Source organism: Lepisma saccharinum, chromosome 23, assembly GCF_977018435.1.
Source record: "Lepisma saccharinum chromosome 23, izLepSacc3.1, whole genome shotgun sequence".
NCBI classification, from domain to species: domain Eukaryota; kingdom Metazoa; phylum Arthropoda; class Insecta; order Zygentoma; family Lepismatidae; genus Lepisma; species Lepisma saccharinum.
In genome coordinates, this window is record NC_139251.1 from 8,474,552 (window position 1) to 8,498,489 (window position 23,938).

Sequence of the window (23,938 nt, forward strand, 5' to 3'; positions counted from 1 at the left end):
TTTCTGTCTAATCGGGAGGTCACAACAGGACCAGTGAACATACAGATAAAGAAGTTTCCCTGTGAAAGAACCTTCTGGAGTCTAGATAAGACAATCTTCTAAATACATGCCTCCACTTAGACTTCTTCTTATAAAGAAGATGAACAAATGTATTAGCTGTTGTTCATGTTTTGTGAATTTATCCTTCACGAAAGTTGAGAGCAATATAATATCTGCTGTATACATTATTACTATTCACTGCAAACAAATTACAGAAAATAGTTTTGCCTAATATCAAGGGGGCTGAAGGTGGTGCCGGGGGGGGGGGGGTGATGCCAGTTTCAGGGAGACTCAGGCCCCCCTGGCCCCTGCCTGACTATGGGCCTGCTTGCTGGCTAGACAATTATACAAACGACAATAAGCTTAACTATTGCAAATTGTTTTGTTGGTAAGAACAGCGAGACAATCCAGATGTGAATTATCGGGGACTTTTATGCGGGGAAGAAGCTGGAAATATTGAAACCAATTCCAAGAATCTAAACCCAGATCTCCCGCGTGGTTGTCAGATGCTCTACCAACCAGACCACCACAGCTCCTTGGATGAGTTCCATACTTTGAGTATTTTAATTTATTTTAATATATTTTCTTGTTTTTATGGATTTTCTTCAAACTCAAAATGTCTCACCTCGTTGACCAGGCAATTATTTCGCAACAAATAAACCAAAAAAAAAAAAATGCTCCCAGAATTTGATAAAAATAGAGTGACTATAAAGTAATTTTGTTCTATTGCTTTCATAATCATAAATACTATATTTATGTAGATCTCTACTACTTAATAGTAGTATTATTAGTAGTAATTCAGCTAATTAATTAACTATGAGTATTACTATTTAATTAAAGTATAATAATACAATGGTAGTGTGAATTTGGAGAAAGTTTTAGAAATAACATCCCCCCCCCCCCCTTGATAAAATCCTGCGTAAGCTACTGCTAACCTGCATTAAGTTACGAGCAAAATATCTGCTGTGTACATTTTTACTCATTAGTGTAAAGAAATCACTCAAAATGGTATTACTTAATGTCAGGAGTGGCTGATGCTGTATCTTGTGGCACAGTCCCCCACCCCCTTTCCTCTTAGCTTTTGCCTGGCTACAGGTCTGCCTCCATCATTAGACTGTGGAAAGTAAGAACTCATTCACACTAAAAATGGACCAATGTTGGAATTATGGAATCAAATCCAAACTTCACATGTCGCATCTTTTTTTGTTTTTACATTAGTTCGTTCTTACACTAGATGGAGAAGATCACACACTTTAGTATTTTAAAATATTTTCAGGTTGGTAGGGAATGTCCCAGTAAATTCTTTGGAAGCATAAGTGAATACAGGGTGTTTCAGAGTGACCCAGACACTACCTTTTTCTCGAGAACGGGAGATCATATCAAGTTGAAACAAAATAATGCACCACTAAGTTGGGCCCAAAGAATCCGTAGAAAGTATTTGCAACAGCCTGAAAGCCACCCTTTGTGGTTTTAGTGAGGGGCACATACCCCGTTCGTGCGATTTTCAAATGGGAAGGGTGTGTTTGGAATGCAGATTCGGAAAGCCGGGGAAAAAATACGATTGTCATATGAAACATTTGTCTGTACCTCCTACCGTTTTCCGTGTAGAAAATGGTTTTGCAAGAAAAGGAAGGTGAGCTAAATCGAGTATACCGAGCTTAACAATTAAGATAAGTGCAGCACCATAACAGTTTCGGAAAGTGCAGGACACAAGCTTTCCAACGATATGCCACATTATGACTGCGAGACTAAAAAAGGATGAAACCACGTGACCCAAAAATGGGGGTCTAAAGTTAGGGAAGAACTCAAAAATTTCAAATGGCAAGGGGGGTCGAGTAATACCTCGTTGTAAAGGTCACAGAAAACGTGAAAAGGATGCGAACATGATTTTGTAATCCACTGATCGGTTTCAAAATGGCGACCGAAACAATTCCAACCCCTGAAGTTGGTGTTCCACAGTGAGGAATTATGTACGTAAATAGCAAAACACAAACACTGGACAGAGTACATAAGATCCTGTACAAAGAATGCCAGCGGAACAGCTGTTTATTCGTGACAAGGTTTCTAAATGGTTATTGGTTCGCTATCATTGTCAGACCATGCCTCCCTTCACATGTAACGTCGGTGTACTGAACATCCGGGTGAGAGGTTTGCGGTGTTGTAGTAGTACATGCCTCTGTGAGTGTACAACATGCAGTGAGTAGAAATAACTTCAGGTCCATTGTGTATGAGTAGGAATAAGCATAAGCCCACGTTTTTTTACAAAACCATTTTGTACAGGGAAAACGGTAGGTGGTACAGACAAATGTTTGATGTGACAATCATATTTTTTCCCCGCTTTTCCGAATCTGTATTCCAAACATACCCTTCCCATTTGAAAATCGCATGAACGGGGCATGTGCCCCCCACTAAAACCACAAAGAGTGGCTTTCGGGCTGTTGCAAATACTTTCTACGGATTCTTTTGGCCCAACTTAGTGGTGCATTTTTTTGTTTCAACTTGATATGATCTCCCGTTCTCGAGAAAAAGATAGTGTCTGGGTCGCTCTGAAACACCCTGTATATATAGCATTCCCTCAAGTGAATAACAGTTGCAACCAGAAGGGAAATGCACCCTTTATTCCCTCCTCAGACACAGGAACTTACGAAGATAACATATCAAGAGCTAACCAACAAATAATGCCACACTGCTGCCACTGGCGCCTGGAACTACGACACATTTATTTTTTATGTTGGTTTTGCAACAACTGTAATTTCCTGTTACTCGATGTCCTTGATCCAACTTTGGCAAAATAGTTTAGTTTTGACACGAAAATGAAACCAGAGGCACACTTGAAATAAATGATGGCATTAAATTACTTTCAATATATGCAAAAAATATGCACATTAGCTCAAATATGCACTAATGCCTCAAATATGTATTTATATGCACTATAAAACTTTGCCAGAGTGTTCATAATCAAGTGAAATGAACGAATTCGTTGAAAACATATGAATTTTTCCCAAGGAAAGAAAAAACATGCAAAGATGTAAAAATCCGCCCCCTACTGATTGCTCCACAAGAATTCTCGGAAGAAGCCTACTGGTCAGAAGTCACTGCCAGAATCCATCCTGACCTATATAAGAGTTAACCCCTGCCTGTCTTCTTTCTTCTCAACCTGCAATTGGGTACTTAGTTAATTGATAGTTACATGTGCAAAAATGAGGAAAGGGTACTTTTTGTTTTCAGGCTGTTGCAGAATGCATTCAAAACATACCAAATGTGCTGAAAGATTTTCAGGCTACTTTGGAATCTATTCAAAATGATGCGCTTCAAAAGTGTTCGTGTTTAACAGAAGAAACTGAGAAGCCTCTAAAACCTAAAGATGCTGAGATTCGGTATAATTTGGTAAGTCATAAGACAAGGTCATTTTTAGTGAATTAGTTACCTACTTTCAAATAAAATGATTTTTAGCTGAATGTTGAAATCAAGGATAACACAATAAGAAAACAGCATTTTAAAGGTAAAGATCCATGTTCATATAGCACTGTGCCATGAAGGCACATTTTAGGGGATGTGGGTTCATTTTGGACGTGATGTGATCAGCACCATGCTCCAGTCAGCTTTACCCCCTGGGGTTGCTCACAGGTAATCATTGATTTGAGGCTGGGTTAACCTCAGAGCCACTTTATGCAGGGAGAAAGTAAGGTAATGAAACGGAAGAGCACACTTGAAATATATGATTGCATTAAATTACTTCCAATATATGCAAAAATACATGTACTTTAAGTTCAAATATACACTAATGCCTCAAATAACGCCGTACCATGAAGGCACATTTAGGGGATGTGGGATACTGCCAGAAAAAAATCCAACCTTAGATCATCCATCCCAGGAATTGAACTTGGTTCTCCTGCTGGGTAGTCAGACGACCTACTGACTAGACCACTGTGCATGAGAGTGGAAATATATTTTGTGCGTATAATAATACTACTAACCCCATTGACACACACTGCAAATCATGAGCAGAGGCCTGCCAAGTGGCTTTCATTGGGTGACACATGGCAAAGTGCAATAAATCATATTGCCTTTGTTTGCTGGCTTTTAAGAGAGACAGATACGCCAGGAATAATAATTTCAATACAACAGTAGTTACCTCTATTTGGCTCTTTAGGAAACTATAAATGCTACAAAGATTTTTTTTATAATGAATTTGAAATATAATGCTAATTAATGTTGGTAAGATGCTGGCACACTGCCTAATTAATTAATGATGACATAATAGATTTTTAAGGAATGGAAGGATAATTTAACTAATTGTTGCCTACAGTTATATAGTAAATACAGCTTCAATTTGTTTGTTAATATATTAAGAGGAAGACAAAAGTTGAGAATAAAGCACTATGGACCAGAAAAAAAAGTCAAAAAAGCTTCACTCATATTTCCCTCCATCTATTCAATTCGGGCCATAAGAACTCATACCACTTTCTAACATAAATTAATTTGCACATAACAGAAGCAGCTTTGTATCAGTGGGCAGTGGCCATGCAAGATGTTTTATGTTCTCTATAAAAAATTGTATTTTGCACTTGTTTCATTCAAATGAAATCCATTTCTTATTCAAATATGAAGATGATAGAATATTTATTGTGATTCTTTTTTTTTTGCCACTGTACAATTCATTATTCATGTGAGTGGTAAATGATTTCTTGTAGGTGAAAGAATTAAATGATTCATACAAGTCTACCATAAAAAGGGCATGCTTGGAAACTCAGAGCGATCTCAAATCCAAAATGAACTTGTTGAAAAATAAAAATATAAGCTTCATGAAGTCACTGAAGTAAGTCTGTATATGTAAAATAATTTATTTTACTAATGTTTGCTTGTTAATTTGGGTGAGGTTGCGTATCAGTGTTTTAGACCATGTTTTACAGTGGGATCCAGTAGTTTTGCTCTGCAAATTGTCCATGACTATTTTCATTAATTTTTCTCTTACATCCTATATGTTTTTACATGATGGATTTTTATGTATGCTGGTGCAGAAGTTGTAGACAGCTTGTTTTGAATTTTCCTTTAATTCTTGTAGCTCTTATTCGGTCAGATAAAGTAAGCAAACATGGTGATGGTCAATTTGCGTGACAATACTCATGGATTCCACTGTACTATTTATGTCACATCATAGGCATAATTTGGGACCTAACTTTGGGAAGCAGAATTGGAACTTGGAGACTAACTTCAGGGAAGGGGCTGAAACAAAAGTTTTCAAGACAATAAAAATATCATCCAGTACCATTTTGATAAATAACTGTTACATTTGCAATATCATAAAAATTACTTGTTACTTTGCTCCTCAAGTTCCTGTAGAAAAAACAAGAGAACCATTAACTTGTAAATTTTCACAAACCTGAAAATTTTGGGGGACAAGTATGCTCTTTATTATCCAAGGGGAAAGTGTTATTAGCATACCTCACTGAGTTGAGCTCCAGGCCTGGTGAGAACTAGTGTTCTTTTTGGGCCTGTTCTTATCCACCCAGTGTGTTTTATTTTGCAGTCTTTCTAACTACAGTGCAAAAGGCTTAACCTTGGCACGACTCCTGCCAAAACCTTCTGTCATCTGCAGGACAGTGTTGCCAGTGATTTTGGCGCAAGTGAGCAAACGTAGCAACAGGCCGGGCTGTGAGAGGTAATTTTGGGGGTGCAAACACAGATGTCTCCACCACCAGAACATTCACATCCTTGACTTGGCAACAAAGGACACACGAAGGAAGTGGCGACCCCTGGTACGCAGAAGACAAAGCATGTACTGTCTCCAAGGCTTCTGCCAATAGTTGAAAACACTCATGTGACACCTAGGAAAGTCTGCTAGCAGATGGAAATCTATGGTTTGGCGTGAACTGTTCCAGGTTAAACCTTAAAATGACAATGGAAAGACAGTGAGTGCTTGTACTATATATGGTTATGAAAAAAATATATACACATAGATATTTAATATAGTGTACAATATGGACAATGCACCTCGAAAGTAACATCCTCTAATGTTCTCCTTCTGCTTGGATACACTGTCGAGGCATTACAGGAAGGCTTTCATAATGCACGTCTCAACATGTCCAGTTAAATAGCACGTATTTCATGGTGACTTACCATCCACAACATAACTCATGTCTCTCCACTGTCTAACCCATCTCGGGAAGCTGCATGTCTGTGCAACGTGTGCATGGCAATCTTAGTTGTTTCTCCACGGTGCCCAGTTCATGTTTGTATGAAGTCTTCCACAGTCACAATACTCGTCTACACCTACCAACGCTCCATGGTATACTAATTGCCTGACTCCCAAGTGTCCATGGATGTATGTGTGCCACACGTGCATTCTGGCAAAGTTGCCAACTCAAATTGGTAGATACAATATGCACCACCTTGTCTTGCTTGCCATTGTACAATGAAACCTGCAGAAGACTAGAGGATTTTGATGCTGCGGGAGAGGGTAGAAAAGGAAGAACGCCATTGATCATATTCAATATTGGGTAACAGTTTACTCTTTATCCAGGGAAATGAAGATGACAATATACAGCATCCTAAAACTGCAATGTAGGGGAACAAGGAGAGCAGGAGGGTGAACAGCCTAGACAAGCCAAAGAAGATTCAACTGGTTGTTGCACCTACTGTGAATGGTGAAGCATAGAAAAACAAAAACCGAATGTCACATACATCGTCTGTTCAAAAAACGACCATACTTTTGTCATAGCGTGCAAACCATTGTTGTTCGGCAGGTGGCACTCTCTAGCGGCACCTTTCAGAAACACATTGTTGCATATCGCATTATGCTACGCTCACCAGTAGCTCGGTTAGAGCCACCACATGCACTAACCACTCGTCACGTTTGCTTCACAGTAGTGGAGATGAAAGTTTAGTGGAGCTGCGTCAGTGATGGCACCAGGGAAAAGCAACTGGGGCATGGAAGGGAGGGGGGGTGGGGTTGACAAATATTGTTGAGGCCAGTTATGACAAAAGGTCGTCATAATATCCATTGTGAAAAACAAAATTGTGATGACAAAAATAATCGTATGGATTCTGTTATATATTTTTTTATTGTTATTATTACAAGTTGTTTACGAAGAATACGTCCATTTCGTTTGCCTGGTCATCACCAGATGTCTTCAGCATGTAGTCTCCGAGCTCAAAGAGCGAAGAGGTTTGCAAGATCATCAATAGATGTCTCTAGTGGGAAACAGCTGAAGCTGCATGAAAAGTGGATGAAACTGGTTTTAGTGGTTGAACATGGAGGAATGGACATTTGAAGTTGCAAGCAGGGTGTGGCCCCTAGTTTTCAAGACTTTGTATGGGTTTTGGTATCGTCCGGTTGGCGAAAGTGATTTAGATCAGATGGATACCATTGTGGGAAGTATCAGCAGCAGTGTGTCCCTGAAGAAGGTCCGATTCACCAAGTTTTCGTGATGATATGGTGGGCCAAGGATTCCGATCGCCATGATACCCTGCAGTCAAGGGAAGTGAGAGTGTCCCTGTTTGTTCACTGACACCTGGATTCGCATTTGGGAGGTTCACTGAAACGATCCGGGAATGGTCACAGTAAGTTGTAATCTGACAATAGAGAAATAGTTCAGATTTTAAAGTGAATTTTTGGTGCAGTTTGGCCGAGGTCAACATACATAGATTCTGATAAAGCATGCATTTCTACAAAATGGGCGACCCCACCATCTTCGAAAAATGAACATTTGATGTGATATATTCTAGTTAAATGGAAAAACTCAATATGCTGACCAAGGCAGAATTTTTTAAAATTTTAAAACATAAACTAAACGTAATGTTTCAATCTTCGAGCAAGGTCTTCTTCAGACTCTGTACCAAGTACAAATTAAACAAAGTACAAAACAGGTAGAATGGAAGAAGGTGTTAGAAAGAGTGGAAAGGACAAGAGCGAAAGAGGAGAGAAGAAGGAAGAGGAATGAAGAATGAAAGGAGAAAGAGCACGAGATAAAGAGTCCAACCACTTTCCAGATGATAGGAAATGTTTAGTTAAATCGGCTGTCAGGTGAAAGGACAGTTGACAAGGGAAGGCCACCTGCTGGAATGATCCAGAAAAAAACAACTTTCTAATAATCTTGTGTCTGGAGGGGAGTGATTTTTGTGTATATATCTCTTCCTGTTTTGTACTTTGTTTAATTTGTACTTGGTACAGAGTCTGAAGAAGGCCTTGCTAGAAGGTTGAAAATTTACGTTTAGTTTATGTTTTAAAATAAAATAAATTTCTACCTTGGTCAGCATATTGAGTTTTTCATATGGAAACAAGGCTTAATGGTGTTATAGTTAAATAGACTTTCGAGTGTAATAAGATGCACGTAATTGGGATTAAAAAGCAAGATACATCCAGATTAGTTCCAAGGATATATAATTAGGTATTCAGGGAAGGAATAATTATAATTCTTAATGTAATGTAATTAATGTAATTCTTATTTCATTGGCATAGAGAATTGCTATGTGCTACCTGTAGACAAATTTGACGTCTGGATATTTGTTGTAATAGATTTGAAATCCAACCAAGTCATTCGTTTTGCCATTAATGCAAATCTGGTTATTAAATGTAAACACATTGTAGTATAATTTGCTACAGGTAATCAATGACAGCCACGATTCTTGATTCGGCAAAATATGTGTAAATAGCTTTGTTCATGCTGTATCAGTTGGGTTGTAATATTTGGTGAGTTTATGTAGTGGTACTCTACAGTGCAAAACTGTTTAGAGCAAATGTAACTTGAATAATATGACACTAAATTTCGATCATAGAGTCAATGCGGTGCACCATTAAGTCATTAATTGTTTTTGCAAAGAGCAATTGCATTCTGCATAAATTACTTGTCACAACCTTAATTGAGTTTGGGTAGATTAACTTTGGAAATAAAAGTCATGTGACAATTTTCAGCATATCATGCACTCAGTTACAAAATAACTTGAGTACATGTCAATGTGTCCACACATGTTAGTAATTGCTATGTTTAAAATTTAATCTTCATGCTCTAGTAGAGTTTCACTTATTTTTGGGGTTTATAATAAAATGTTGTCGTTTGTATACCTGAGTACATAATTTCAATGATTTAACCTATTCATAACCCAGGTGTTTGCATCTATTGTTGACTGTGTACTAATTTGTGAATTCACTTGCAGCGGGAGGATTCTCATGCATGTTCTGGGAGTTAATAGCCATTGGTGAATATAAACATGGATGTCTCACCGTTTGCATAACCTTAAAGGGGCAACCGGGTGAAATTTATAGTTTAAACCGTTCAGGGAATTTTCTCTGTATAATTCTTAATTATTCTCATTGTGGGTAGTGAGAGGAAGGTTGCTCGCTCCTTCCTACTGTGTATTGAGACAAACAGGGTGTTCAAAAAATATTTGGTCCACAATCTTTCTAGTTTGAGCAAGTCAACATAAAATAAATATTTTATTATTTTAAGGGGAATTGTTCTTTGATTAATCAACAGCATAGTTATTGAATTACCAAAGATTGTAACCCTCCAGTCTACGCTCCTCAAACTAACGAGGGAGACGTGCGAGAAACCATTTAGTAGAGGATAGTCCAAGATTGGGTCAGTTTCGGAGGTTGGTGTTTGGATACAGGGTTTCTCATAATTCCTGTGGGTTTGGGTTTTACCTCGCCATCAGGGTGTCGTCACACAGTCACATTGAAACGACCGAAAACACTATACATAAATATAATAAATATATAATAATAATACTTATATTATTATTATTAGCTATATTCATTATGGTGTTTTGTGATTATCCTTTATTCAGAGTGGACGTTTACTGCCTAAATTTACTTCTTGATTACGAGTTTATCTCCATATGATTCGCTTTAATAAAAGCATTAATTCTTTTTTTTATTCGTGGGAACTGCCACAAGTTGCGTTGTTCCTAGTGGCCTATTTCAGTATTGGAAGACATTTATAATTTTATAATTCATCCTCTTTCTTGAGATGAAGCTACTGATATAAATATTAAAGTTATGAGATAATAATATAAATGATGAAAATAAATTTTCGAAGAGTTTAATTTTCTTGTAAAATAAACATGACGGAAGAAATTAATCTTCTTAAATATTAGAAACAATGAAAGTCACTTAGTGAAGTGCAATTCTCCTGTAGGAGAATTCTGCTGTATGTGAATTGGAGAACACATTGCCCACCTTCGGTACGTCCAGGACATGACATTTCTTCTCAATAGCAAGGACAGCCAAATGAGGCAGCTGCCATCCAGCATCTGGCATCCTGTTTCGAGTAAAGCATTTCAAAGGTTTCAAACACGAAAAGGTTCTTTCACATGCTGCATTGGAGAGAATACAACTAGAGTGTAAGCCTTGTGAAATGCCAATTTATACTTTCCTAGGATTTCGAAGAAATCTAAATTCATTAAGTGGAGTACTTTTGTTCTGTCTTCATAACACTGAAGAGTTTTGGGCAAAATCTGAGTTTCACCTTTCAGGGAAATGTTATCACAGGAATAAAAATCTGAAAAATGTTACAGTTATCTCATAATTCAAGAAATATTCTGACCCTGGTGCACCTCTCACTCTACCACTCCAAAGCATGTTTGTGCTACACAATTACAGGCACGTATGGAGTTCTTGGGAAGAAGTTCTTCAATTTTGATATGTACGAGAAAAAGTGAATCTGCTTCTAATGATTGATGAGTGGCAAATCCTAAAAAGTTATTTTTACTTGCCCGCGATACAAATATCTTCATTGTACCTATCTCGCAATGTATTTTGTTTTATCTGACATAAGTGTGAATACTTTCACCTCTTCCACTTCCTGGCTTATTTTGCTGAGAATAAGTGTGGATATTACGCAGATTAATTTGTTTTGAATATAATTTTGAGTGTAATTTGCATTTTAAGGTTCAAGTTCAATACATTTCTCAATAATATGTCCTCATTTTGAAATTAACTTCAAGAGTATCGAAGAAATTCCCTTCGGTAAGGTTTGTCTCAGACTCCTCATCTCGAAAATCAAGTCCCTGAATAGTAAGAAACTGCATCAGTCAAGAAATACTTGAACGAAACATTCATGAAAACATCATAACAGGAGATGAAACTTGGGTTTATGGCTACAACGTGTAAACTAAAGTGCAATCGTTGCAGTGGGTTGGAAAATATTCACCTTGACCGAAGAATGTGCACATGAGTCGTTCAAACATGAAGGTGATGTTGATTGATTTCTTTTACTGGCAAGGCATACTGCATCATGAATTTGTTCCCCCCTGATTGGATTGTGCACAAGGAGCTCTACATAGAAGTTTTAAGGCATTTGAGGGATGCTGTGCGCAGAAAAAGGCCTGAGCTGTGGAAAAACCAGAGTTGGGTGTTGCACCTGAACAATGCTCCAAGTCACACATCACTGCTTGTCGACCAGTTTTTGACTGCCCCACCTACCTTACTCTCCAGACTTGGCCCCAGCTGACTTTTTCTGTTTCCCCAGTTGAAAAAAACCTTGAAGGGTTGTCGTTTTTAAAGTGTAGATGAAATTTGGTAGAACGCCACAACACAGTTGAGAGCTATCCCCAAAAATGCATTTCAGGAGGCAATCCACTTCGAAGGGGACAAGCATGTGTAATGTTGTACTTATGGTAATAAAGTGTGTATTGCAAAAGTCCAGTCTTTTTTTTAGTAATGCAAGTATATCAGTCATACATCTGCAAGGAACACCCAGTATTACATTGTCTTGAATGTACTAGAGCAAGCAGTAACAAAGAAGGATAAGTCGGATGAAATTTTCTTATAATTATTTGTAATACTTACTTATTTATCTTGTAACATTGGAGACATATTTTTTACATTTTACTTGTGCAGTGATTAAATTCAATAATAGGTCATTAACAATATTATTATACTGTACTACAAAATATTGAAAATAATGTTAAAAATAATGAAAAAAATTTAAAAATAAGTAGAGAACTAAAATAAACCTATAAGACATTCCAAGAAACAAAACAAAAAACAAATTAATATATGACAGAAATGTTTACTTAAAATTAGGGATGGGACGATATTAAATTTTGGCCGATGCCGATAGAGTACCAATATCAAAAGTACTGATACTGATAACTGATATCCTATCCATGTGATATAAAATTCCAAATGATCCTCGATGAATCTAACGTATTCATTAATAAATGTGTGTTAGCACATGACTGCAATGCAAAAGAAACTGCATATAGAGAGATTTGCTTTTAAGAAAAGTAGTGCTTGCATATTGTATGTTTATCATCATAAAAATTGTAAAAAAATGGCAGAATATTCCACTAAATTTTAAGATATATCTGATTGATAAAAATTATATGTAATTTTATAGATGTAACCAATATGCCTATATCGGCTGATACCAATAGAGTACCGATTAAGCTGTCCCATCCATCCCTACTTAATATTAAACTGCTCTAAAACACTCACTGTGACCTCTCATGTCCAAAGAGTTGACATGATTTCCCCTTGGTTAATAAGTGATAAATACTGGTTATATAAATTTAACAGTTTCATTATTCTTATGAGGCTCTGAGTTGAAGATAACAATTGATTACAATGTACACGTATTTACTTTTTTCACTTATTTACTTTGTTTTTATTTCTACAGGCTATTTTCTGATGGAGGGAGACATCATGCTGATCAAGTTCAAGAAATTGTAAACAAAATAGAAAAAATAAATAAAAATATAGCCACAGAAGAAACTAAAGCCATCAAAGTAATTAATAATGCAGAGCAAAGTGCAATTTCATCTGGAAAGAAACAGTTTGACACTTTTACAATGAAGTAAGTTATTGTAATTTACATTTAGAAACATCGTACTTCACATCACACTTTGTCGCCATCATTTTGTATACTAAGTGCTTTTCAAGATCGAGTTGGCCATGGAGCCGCAGCTAGCATACCAGACAGTGACAGCACATCTGCCGGGATTTAGACCCACAGCTGGTACTTTGGTACTGGACATGTCAGTACTTCAGTATCCAGATAGCTGGTATCCAGTTTGCATGTGTTTATGAAGTATTAAGGTGTTAACAATTGTTTTAGATTGTTTTTTTTAGTTTACGTATTACTTGTGCTTTTCTGCAGTCTTATAATGCCATGCTATACATTTAATTTAAAACGGTGATTTTTTTTTTATCATTCGTACATTATTACGAATTATTGTGGAGAAGTTCAAATGTGTTTTGCAGATGTTCCTGTTTCACACAGAGACAGTGTTTGAAAACTTGTGAAGAAATTTAGGGAAAGAGGATCTGCTTTTGATCAGAAGCGAAGGATGAAATGGCATGTGCTTACTGAGGAAAAACTAGATGATGTTGTAGCACGTCTGGATTGGAACATGCTCCTCAAAAATGCCTCTAATGCCTTGCATAAGAAACAGATATTTCCAAGTCATCTGCGTGGCGAGCTACCAAGCTTTGTGAAAATTTCCTCAAAAATGCCATAAATGTGTGGATGCAGGAGGCCAACATTTCCAAGACATCTTGTAACAAGGTACATGCTCATTTTAATTGCAACTGTCAATGTAATTGTATGAGCTTATTTCATTACAATGCTAGCAGTTCCAGTTACACGGATGTTGCATCCAGTTTGCCAGCTAACATGCCTTTACTTCCCGGTGCACTATCTGCTGCTCCATGGCCAACTTGACTGTGAGAAGCACTGCGTAATGACTAATGTGTAGATGCATGCCAGCAATCATTTTTTAAATACTCCCTAGAGATTGGGATGGGAATAAGAATATCAGGTACCAGCTGATTATTTCACTGACATCAGCGGGAAATCGACTTTTCTTACTTGTTCACCTTTTTAAGATATTATGACCACATTTGAATTTTTTTCCATGCTTCATTCTTTTTTCCTATCCCTGAAGGAGGATCGAGGTGGATCTGAAAATTAGAGTGACAAAACAAGTACATGTTGTCACTTGTCTCAAATTTTAATACATTGTGAAATGTGGTATGAAATGCCACCTTTTTGTATGTTGCATTAAGAGCCCTTGCACTAAATACAATTAGTCTGTTAATGTTGGAGAAATCTTTAGAGTGAATATCACTTGAACTATGTGACACAAAATTTATGAATTATGTAATTGTTTTAGCATCCTACTGTGTTAATTCTAGGAGTGTGAAGGGTCCCAAATTCTTGGTACCTAGATCAAGTTAAAAATTTGTCATCCCAATCCCAACTTGGGAAATCATTTCCAGATTATCCAGCACCACAGTCAGCAAAATTCCAAATAATTGTGTTTAAAAGTGGTAACTTGTTGATGTTTTCTGCATCATAAGTGGCTGAAACTTTTTGGGACTTGCCAGTCTTTATTACAGAATTGCAAAAACATTAACTTGAGGGGGAAATAGTGTGCAGAATTTGAGATTTCCATAGTGTCTGGAAAATTCAAACATTTCCCGTTATGAAGTTTTCATAACAGGCCCACTTTAGACAAAAGCATTTTCTTTGGCAATTTTTTTAAACATTTATGCCATGATCAAAATGCTACCGTGTAAAGTGAGAAATTTTATGGCATTTCAGATGCCATGGCATATTTCATGGTATTGATCAAGGATGGGATCCATCCTATTTCTGTAGTATTTTTCATAGCATAATCAATCAGAAGCGACCTCTAGGTCACGAGTGCAGATTTAATGGTGGCCACATGAGATAGAAACAATGTATCATTTATGCTATTGTTTTTCTAATGCTGCAATTTTAGTAGAATAAAATGTTCTGTCTTGCTCCTTTAACCACCCCTCCACAGCATCCTTGACATCAGAATCATTGTGAAAAATCTTATCATGCATCTCTTCCTTTAGTTTAGGAAACAGGTAGTAGTCCCTCTAGGCCAGATCTGGGTAATACGGTGGATGTCATATGCTTTTGAAGCCACAGGATTGAATAGCCGATGTGGTTGCACCTACCTTGTTCTTGAGCATCTGTCAACATTTGAGTCACCCAATGACAACTTGCTTTTTTAATCGCAAGTGGTCAGTTAAAATGGTATGAATGCTACCATTTGATATGCTAACAATATCAGCAAGTGTCCTAGTGGTGAATCTCCTATGAGTGTTGATTACTTGTTACACACGATCGATAGTTTCCTCGGAAATGTCTGTTGAATGTCTTCCAGTAAGTTGTTCATCTTCACATGACTCAAGTTTGCATTTGAATTCCCTATGCAACTTCTTTACCATGGAAGGTGAAGGTGCTTTGTCCCCCAATATCATTGTGGACTTCTTGAGGTAATAGAATGTTCAACTGTATATACTTGATCACAGCTCGCAACTCTGAAGGCTCCATTTCCCAATGCAGCCTCACCTTCTGTTATGTTTACACCTCTAACACAAGAAGTTTATTAGAAACTTGCAACATATAAAAAGAAGGGAAACATGAGTGATACTACAAGAAAATCTGGTTCATCAGACACAACCAGATGTGGGTCAGTGCACCAACTTATTAAATGCCCCTCGTATATGCTCTGTAAGCAACCCCCATGCTGCTGCTTCTAGCTTGAAAAGGCTACCTCATAAAGAATTTTGGACTACTTTATACAGGGTGAGGTACTTAAAACTGGTTTGCTCCATAGGCTCTTATGAAAGAAAAACTGATTTAGTACTCACTCTTGATTGATTGAATTGTTGTTTTAAGTCCACTTTATGCACAGAAAGGCTAATCAGGACTGGACCTACAATTTAAAGTGGGATCTGAACCACTATGTGCCTCCGCCAGGTATAGAACCTGGGCCCCTTGATTACAAGGCGACGATTCTAAGTACTGACTCTTATTTGTAAAATTTTACACATTGATTCTTGAACAAATATATAACAATTTCATGTATCTTTCATGAAAAGTTACTTTTTTTTTGCATATTGATGTCTGTGACTAACTGTCACTATTCACAAAGGCTGTTGTTTGACATTCACTAAAGTTTACACAAGTCCAAGCAAGACTAATCTATAACATGATAAGACACTTAGCAATTTTCCCATTAGCCTGTTCACTTTCTTTTTTATCTCTTATAAACCAAGGACTCCTATACCCCAGTGCAACCAGAATAACAATTCACTCTGACAGTGAGAAATTATCAATGATACAAATGTTGACACCTAAACTTGATATCCGAAAAGTGAATAGACTTTTTTAAATAATAAATAACCCATGGTGCAACAGCCATGAGGGCCTGGGCCTACCTACCGACTGCCAGCCTCTCTCTCATCTGATCCTGCTCACTCACCCGAGGTGGGAGATCATCCAATCAGTTACAGGGTGACGTGTGGTCAGCATGACGAACACCAGTCATTGTACATTTTAATGATTGGATTACACTATCATTTGTAGCTCCCCAATTTCCTCACAGTGGAGGGAGGGCGAAATCTCAGGAGAAAAGTTGTTACGCTTGTCCCAGGAGACTGAAACCTGTACATGTCCTTTAGCCAGAGCCCAAAGCCTGATGCCTTAAACTGCTCAGCCACTGTGTGGGACATTTTTAAAAAGGCAATAATTATAATGCTGCACCTCGGATTGAGTAAAGAAAATATGAAGAAAATATTCCAATATCTTATACCGTGCGTTCATTTCGATCTGCAGCCGAGAGATCGGGAGAAGCGTGGCGGGCGGCGCTGACGGAGATGCCGACATTTGCGGCCTGTAATGCCCGCTTATTTTTATAGACATATGCAGACATTTATATAAATATTGCAAAACGATCACTAACCTGTGTTATAACACGCAAAAGTTCTTCTGTAATTCATCCAAGTTCTGCTCTTATATACACAAAAAAATACGCTTTAGAAACGATGTTAAGAGCCACAGATAATAAAACATTTTAATCATAGTTTTGACCAGTAACGTCCTGCTTAAGTTTATATCCTTGAAAGAGTTTTGTGCCGATGGGGATCGTTTGGAGGTTTTGAATGTGCAACACTGTATCAAGATTACGCTGTAGAAGAAACCGTTAAAAGTCAATAGTGTTCGTGAGCTTCCTTGCAATCCGAAATCTCCGAGCTCGAGTTTTTTGTTCCTTCGCGACTAGATGAAAACAGAGTTGTAAATATAGTGGCGAGCAATGTAAACCAAGAGCGTGTTAATTTCGTACTGTGCGCAAGAGTGTTATTCTTGGTTACTTGGAGTTACTTGTTTGTGTTATTGTAGTGTGTATGTGTGACGTGTCAGTGAGACGATTGGAATGCCAGCCGCAAGATTCACGTTAGAACAAAGATTTTTTTATGTATGACACGTACCTACGTGAAAACAAACTCGTGTCGAGACGTGTGTAGGTAATTTGTACAGAAATTCCCATGCGTTTCAACTCCACACAGAGATACGGTTAGACATCTTGTCCTTAAATTACGAGAAACTGTATCGTTAAATTTTAAAACACCTAAGCAAAAACGACGGATTCCAACCGAAGCAAAACTCGATGATATTGGTGCAGCATTAGAACGTTCTCCAAACAAACCTCTACGCCGTGTTTCACAAGAGGTGGGCATGTCAAAATCATCGGCACATACAGTCACTAAGCTACTAAAATTAAAACCATACTCTTATAACACAGGTTAGTGCTCGTTTTGCAATATTTATATAAATGTCTGCATATGTCCATAAAAACAAGCGGGCATTTCAGGCCGCAAATGTCGGCATCTCCATCAGTGCCGCCCGCCACGCTTCTCCCGATCTCTCAGCTGCAGATCGAAATGGACGCACGGTATATTGACTTACACTTACTAAATATACATCATATTGTGCCATTTTCCCTTCTTCATACAATTGAACACAAGAATAAAATGTTTTAATTCTTACAAAAAATCTTAATTAATGCTTGAAACGGTAATTGATTATCAGGATTTCGATGTCTGTTGGTCACATAATGTCAACTGTAAGAATTTCAGTGGCATGCAGTTACTCTTTTTGACATATAACTCTGTCATAGCTACCATTTAGTTAAACAGTATGTTACTTTTACAGTAATCTTTTCTAAATAATCCACAGTTTGTACAATGTACTGTATGTCTGAAAGGCAAGCAGTTGTGTGTTCGTTTTACTTATAACTATCTAAAATTACACTGATTTTCATTAAATTATTATTAGCTTCATGTGCATAAATTTGAAACTACAGAGGGAAGAAAATTCAAAGTAAACCCATGAGTTTCAAAAGATTATATCACTTAAAGGTTAGCTTGAAACAAATGTAGGTATATAAGTATCCATATGTTTTTTTAATACGTACTCTGGAAGGCATAGAAAAATAGCTTCCATTGTGTTACTCTTTACCTGCAAAAGTAACTGTTCCCTGCTTGTTAATGAAATCTGGATTTTAGCTTGTTTGACTTGGTGTGCTGGCAGCACATCACACTGTTCTGATTCTTGGTTCCAACTTGTCTCCAAGGACAAAAAATATTTTGAATGTGCATCGTGAGTAGGGAACAGATTTCTGGATCCATGCCTTTTTTTCTTTTTGCTACATCTAGACATTTGCTATTGAGAGATCTTTGCGTTTCATGTACACAGCACCCCACTACTGAAATTCTATAGGACCTAAAAGTCCTATTTTAACCTGAAAAACTCCTTTTAAGCCTTTTATGTAACTTTAAAAATAACTTTTATTTAGAATGTTCCTTAATTCCCACCACAAAGGTGTGAGACCCTTGAACCTTGAAACCTTGAATGAATATGAGCAGTAATAGAAGCAACAGGAAAGAGTGTCAACATCTGTGAAAATTTCCGCCATCTTCCAGCCTCCACCAGCCTGCATCACAAAATTGGAAAAATGTGGAGTGAACTGACTGAATTAGGTGTTTTCCATTGTTGAACACTGTACTTCTCAAGTGAACAAAGGAACTGTAGGTGTAGCATACCAAGAATGCAGGCTGTTTTGGGACGGAATCCTAGCTTTAAAATTATTTAGTTGTAAAAACAGGGCCGGCATTATTCTCGGCCTCCAGCAGTGTAAGAGCATGGGAAGATTCGAACAATACCTGCGTCTGATTGGCTGTTTCGAGTATATGCTGTGATGAGTAGGAAAGACAACCCTGCAAATGACCGACCGATCACGTCTCCTATTTCCCCTATTGACACAACAGTTAGATGAAAGTATAGATATCCTAGCTGCCCTAGAATAGAGGCCATTTATCAAGGATCCTGCCTGCGGTTTGAATTTTGAAATTTAGTTTTTTAGCACACTTGATGCACAGATAGACTAATCGGGGCTGGACGTACAATTTAAAATGGGATCCAAAGCACTATGTGGCTCCAACGTATATTGAACCTACGGCCTCTTCGTTACAAGGTGACTTACCACTAAGCCTCAGGGAGGCCCAAACCTGCCTTAGTAATCAGCAGCAGTTTTGTTTATAAAGTTTGCTCCAATAGCTTTCTGCAGTGTGGAAATAAGAATCTCCATGTCCAAGAAGCACATACTCAAGGACGACCGGAAGAACATTGAAAAGCATATGGTGGTGTAATGCTCCAAAATATGATAAAGATTTTGTATTGGACAAACTATCTTTTTTATAATCAAAGGAGAGATTTCATTGCATTGAAAAGAACGTCTTTTTGCATACACATTGCATCTAAAACTAGTTATTTCATAAAATTATTATTAATTAATAATTACAGCTATTAATTCATTATAATCATCTGAAAGTTTAAATGGGGTTTATAAAGTCCTAAATCTCTCTTTTTTAGCACCAAAAAATCTGTTCCCTAATCATGAATATTCAGAATACATGAATTAGGAAGAATTATCATTGCTCTATGTAGGTCTGAGAGCAGCAGTGGTGGTCCAGTCAATAAGACATCTGACTAAGAAGGAAACCTAGAAAACTCAGGTAGGAATTTTTCTGAAGATGTCCCTGCAAAATGCAGCACTTGGACTCACCCTAGGGTTGAAGGCAGATACAGAATGATGCTGGTAAAATAACCTACCCTGGGACCCTACCTTACAAAGCCATGACGTCAAAATACTTATTTCTTGAATTTCAGAGCAAAGGGGATTTTGTCAGATTTTCAATTTGTGGGAAATGTAGCTCCAAGTCTTTACAAAACCCTGTCAGCCATTAAAATGGAAGTTGCAATTTTCGATAAGGAAGGAGCTGAAATACAAGAATCGTGTAAAGCCTTTAAGGCCATGGTTTCTAATGATCCAATTTCAGTCCAGAACCTGGGAGCAAATTTTAAGGAATTGGTGTTCAAAATGAAATCACGATATATGCGTCTAGCTTCTGAAAGTGAAGGTAAGATTCTGTATTAATTTTTTTTATTTATTTATCTCAATTTATTAGAGGTGATGCATTTAATATCTAAAAGTACTTTCTATCTATGCAGTTGTTTGTTAAGTGGTATCATTCAACATTTATTATTTATTTTATGATCTGTTTTCTTCTGCCATTTTTTTAATCATTCGTTCAAAGTTTAAAAAGAAAATGTAGAATTCGAATTTGGGGCCAATATGTATTGACTTAATTCAATCATTGGATACAAATGGTTTAATGGTCAATGCTGAAAGTATTTTTCCCACTGCATGAAAAAATGTGATTATTACAAATGACTCTTTGGTCATTTGGCAACTAAAGGGTGTTGACAGTTCATATTTTTTGATATCCAGGACGAATGTACATTTGAAGAAAGATTCTTTAAGCATTTTTCTGCTGATATCCAAACTGTAATTTTTCAACAGGTTCAAAGTTTAAAAAATTGAATTACTTTCAAAATTATATATTCAGAATGTAGTAAGTTAAATCTTGTTATTGGAAAAATGAGCTTTCAGTATCAATTCTGAAAATATTTCTTTTGAATTTGGAAAATCATTTTTACAGATGACTGTTGGTAAATTCTGCTCAACCCTCTCAGGGGTTATCGAAACTAAAAGTTATTTCTAATTTCAGACATATTGGATGGGTTTAAAGTCAGAGAGATTTGAAGGATTTTTCTTGGACTGAGGAATAGAATTTGATAATATTGTAGTAAATAAGATTGGTTTTCTTTACCTCTGCCTATTTAGCAACCAACTTTCCAGGTGACCAACGACTTCCACTATTTCAGTATTTCTTACAAAGTAAAGATTAAAATGAGAACAGCAAGTGCATAAAATTATATCCAGGGGGAGGGGGGGAGCTAGAGTGTTTTCCTTGATCCAAGGTGAAGAAAATTTTATTAATGAAATAAGGAGCTTGATTTCTCCACCAATGTTTCATAACATGCATACCACGTATCGGTTAAATTAAGTCCAGCAGGTGCAATATAAATTATTTTCCAGAGGGAGATAAAGGCATTTTCCTTTGTACAACGCGTAGAAAAAATATATTATTGAAATAAATTTCCTGACTAGGAGAGGCTAGGACTCAGGAAACTTACTTTGGGCAGAACTTTGCATAGTGATAGGGTACCCTATTGTATTAAGCAAGTATAGATATGCCAAGGTACTAGCATGCAATAGCCAGCCATTTCTGAGAAAGAGTTTTGAATCTTTCCAAACACATGAAGTGGAGATATTGTCCGACTGCCAAGTGGCCCAGTGGCAACGTCAATTTCATGCACAGAAGGTAATGGATTTGATTCCCATTTTGTTTCTTCTACTTTTTTTCAATTATTTGAGCAACTATTTATAAATTTTATTTAATAATTTATTGAAATGAAGATGAAATAAAATTTAATTTGATGATTTAAAGTACTCGTTTTTAATGTTGTTTTTTTTAATTTTATTTATGGAAATGATTTTTTCATTATACTTTTTTCTATTTTCTCATAATTTTACAAATATATTCCTGTGCAATTTAAACCATACCATAGGGGGATGTTGTGGTAGGACTCCACACATTCTATGGATCTCGGCCATAAGCACACCACTCTGGCTACCTTTACCCCCCCCCCTCAGGTATCTATTTAATTGAGGCTGGATGAGTCCCAGAGCTGCTTTATGCAGGGACAAAGCCAGAAAAATACTGATGTTAGATCATCCACCCTGGGATTCGAACCCAGGTCTTCAACATGGCAGTTAGATACCCTACTGACTAGACCACTGCAGCTCTTTTCAAACATATGCATATTTTAAATCCAGTTTCTTTGTTCTATGTTGTATGCTCGTTACCAAGGATTCATATGTTACCTGAAATATACCTAAGAAGATAGAATATCTATATATATATATATATATATATATATATATATATATATATATATATATAAATCAAATAAGGTAAAAGGAAACACTCACCGGACAGTAGAAAAATTCAAAATTTTCGCTAACTTCGTAGCATCATCGGTGTGACGAGAAAAAGACGGAACCAGAAGTTGGGGCCCTGCAGAGTTGCCAGGTCCCCATCGAAGAAGAAGCGGTGTGTAGAACGAAAAAAAACCACTGTTTCGTCACCAGGCTCGTCAGAAACTGTGAGTGGGAGGGATGGGATGGGAGGGATGGAGGGATGAGGTATGTTGGGAGGGTGGGATGAGGTAGGTTAAGGTAGGGACATTAATGGTTGGCCTTGTTCAGGCCAGGTGGAGTGGTTGCACTCATGGCCGATATATAGGCCCTCTCCCATCTTTTGCGAACAGAGGTGTTGGCTGGTTGGGGTAGGAGATGGATGATCACTACCAGGAAGCAGTCATTGAAAGGGATGTTGTGGTGGTTGGTGTGGGTGGCGACAGTGAAGTCCAGGTTGTGAGTGGAGGAGCGGTGGTTATTGATGTGGAGGTTGAGGACAGTAGATGTTTCCCCCAGGTAAAAATCATCACAGATGTTGCAGGTGAGGATGTAGATTAGGTTTGAGGCATGGCAGGTCCCCTTGGGATGGAGGGTAAATTTGCCAGTGGCCGTGTGCACCTGGAGGGTGTGAGAGGTAATGAGGATGGGTCAGTTGCATTTATGGGCAGGGGGGTGTTGGTTGTGCGGTGAAGGAGTGTTGTGTACCAGGATGTTTTGGAGGTTGGGGGTTGAAAACCACTCTGGGTTTGTCGGGAAACATGTTTTTGGTTTCAGGATCACTGTGGAGAATTTGGGAGAAGAGAGTGTAATGTGTCCCTGATTTTGTTGAGGTGGGGATGATATTGGGTTGGTGGCAGCAGGTTTCTTGGTGGTAGTGGTGTGTGAGGCAGCTCGCGATATTTGCTTGGTGACGAGGATGGAGGGATATCCACGGTTGACCAGGGCCTGGTGTAGGTGGAGGTTATAATTCTGGCGGGAAGTGGGTGAAGTGTTCAGGCGCTGTTCCCTGAGGGCCAGAGAGAATGGAATGGCTTTTTTGGTGTGGAACGGGTGGGAGCTGGAGAAGTGTAGGTATTGCATGTGGTTGGTGAGTTTTATGTGGATGGAGGTAGTCAGGTGTCCTCCCTCGATGTGCATGTCCACATCCAGGAAGGTGATCTGGTTGGGGGAGTGCATCCAGGTGAATTTTAGGGAACGGAAGTGGTTCAGTTGGTCCAGGAAAGCTGACAAGGATGGTTCTCCATGTGTCCAGAGCATGAAGATGTTGTTGATGAAGCGGAGCCAGAGGAGGGGTTGGGTATCCAATAACTCTTTCTGAAGTTTGCCCATGAAGAGGTTTGCATAGGATGGAGTCATTCTGGTGCCCATGGCTGTACCTCGGATCTGTAGGAAATGTTGGTTTTCAAAGGTGAAATTGTTACATGTGAGGACAAGGTAGGCTAGGTCAGTCAGGAAGTTGGTGCTGGGGTTGTGAGGTTTGGGTCTGCTATTGAGGTAGAGTTCTATGGAGCGGAGGCCATGGGAGTGGGGTATGTTGGTGTAGAGGGAAGTGACATCGATAGGGGCAAGGATGGTATTTGGGGGCAATGGTGGAAGGGTGCTGATTTTCTGGAGGAAGTGGTTGGTGTCACGGAGGTAGGAGGACAGAGCTTTCACAAGAGGCTGGAGATGGGTGTCAACAAAGGCT

The 23,938-nt window shown here is 37.9% G+C and overlaps 1 protein-coding gene across 2 annotated transcripts in view; it reads left to right on the top strand.

Annotated features, from left to right (window-relative positions):
- LOC146005179 (uncharacterized) overlaps window positions 1–23,938 on the top strand; it is a 204,409-nt gene that overhangs the window by 125,156 nt on the left and 55,315 nt on the right. For both annotated transcript variants that reach the window (XM_083144214.1, XM_083144215.1), the window contains exons 12-15: window positions 3,268–3,426; window positions 4,734–4,858; window positions 12,663–12,839; window positions 20,034–20,284. In XM_083144214.1, coding sequence (XP_083000340.1) covers window positions 3,268–3,426; window positions 4,734–4,858; window positions 12,663–12,839; window positions 20,034–20,284 — 712 coding nt within the window. The remainder of the gene's footprint in view (window positions 1–3,267; window positions 3,427–4,733; window positions 4,859–12,662; window positions 12,840–20,033; window positions 20,285–23,938) is intronic.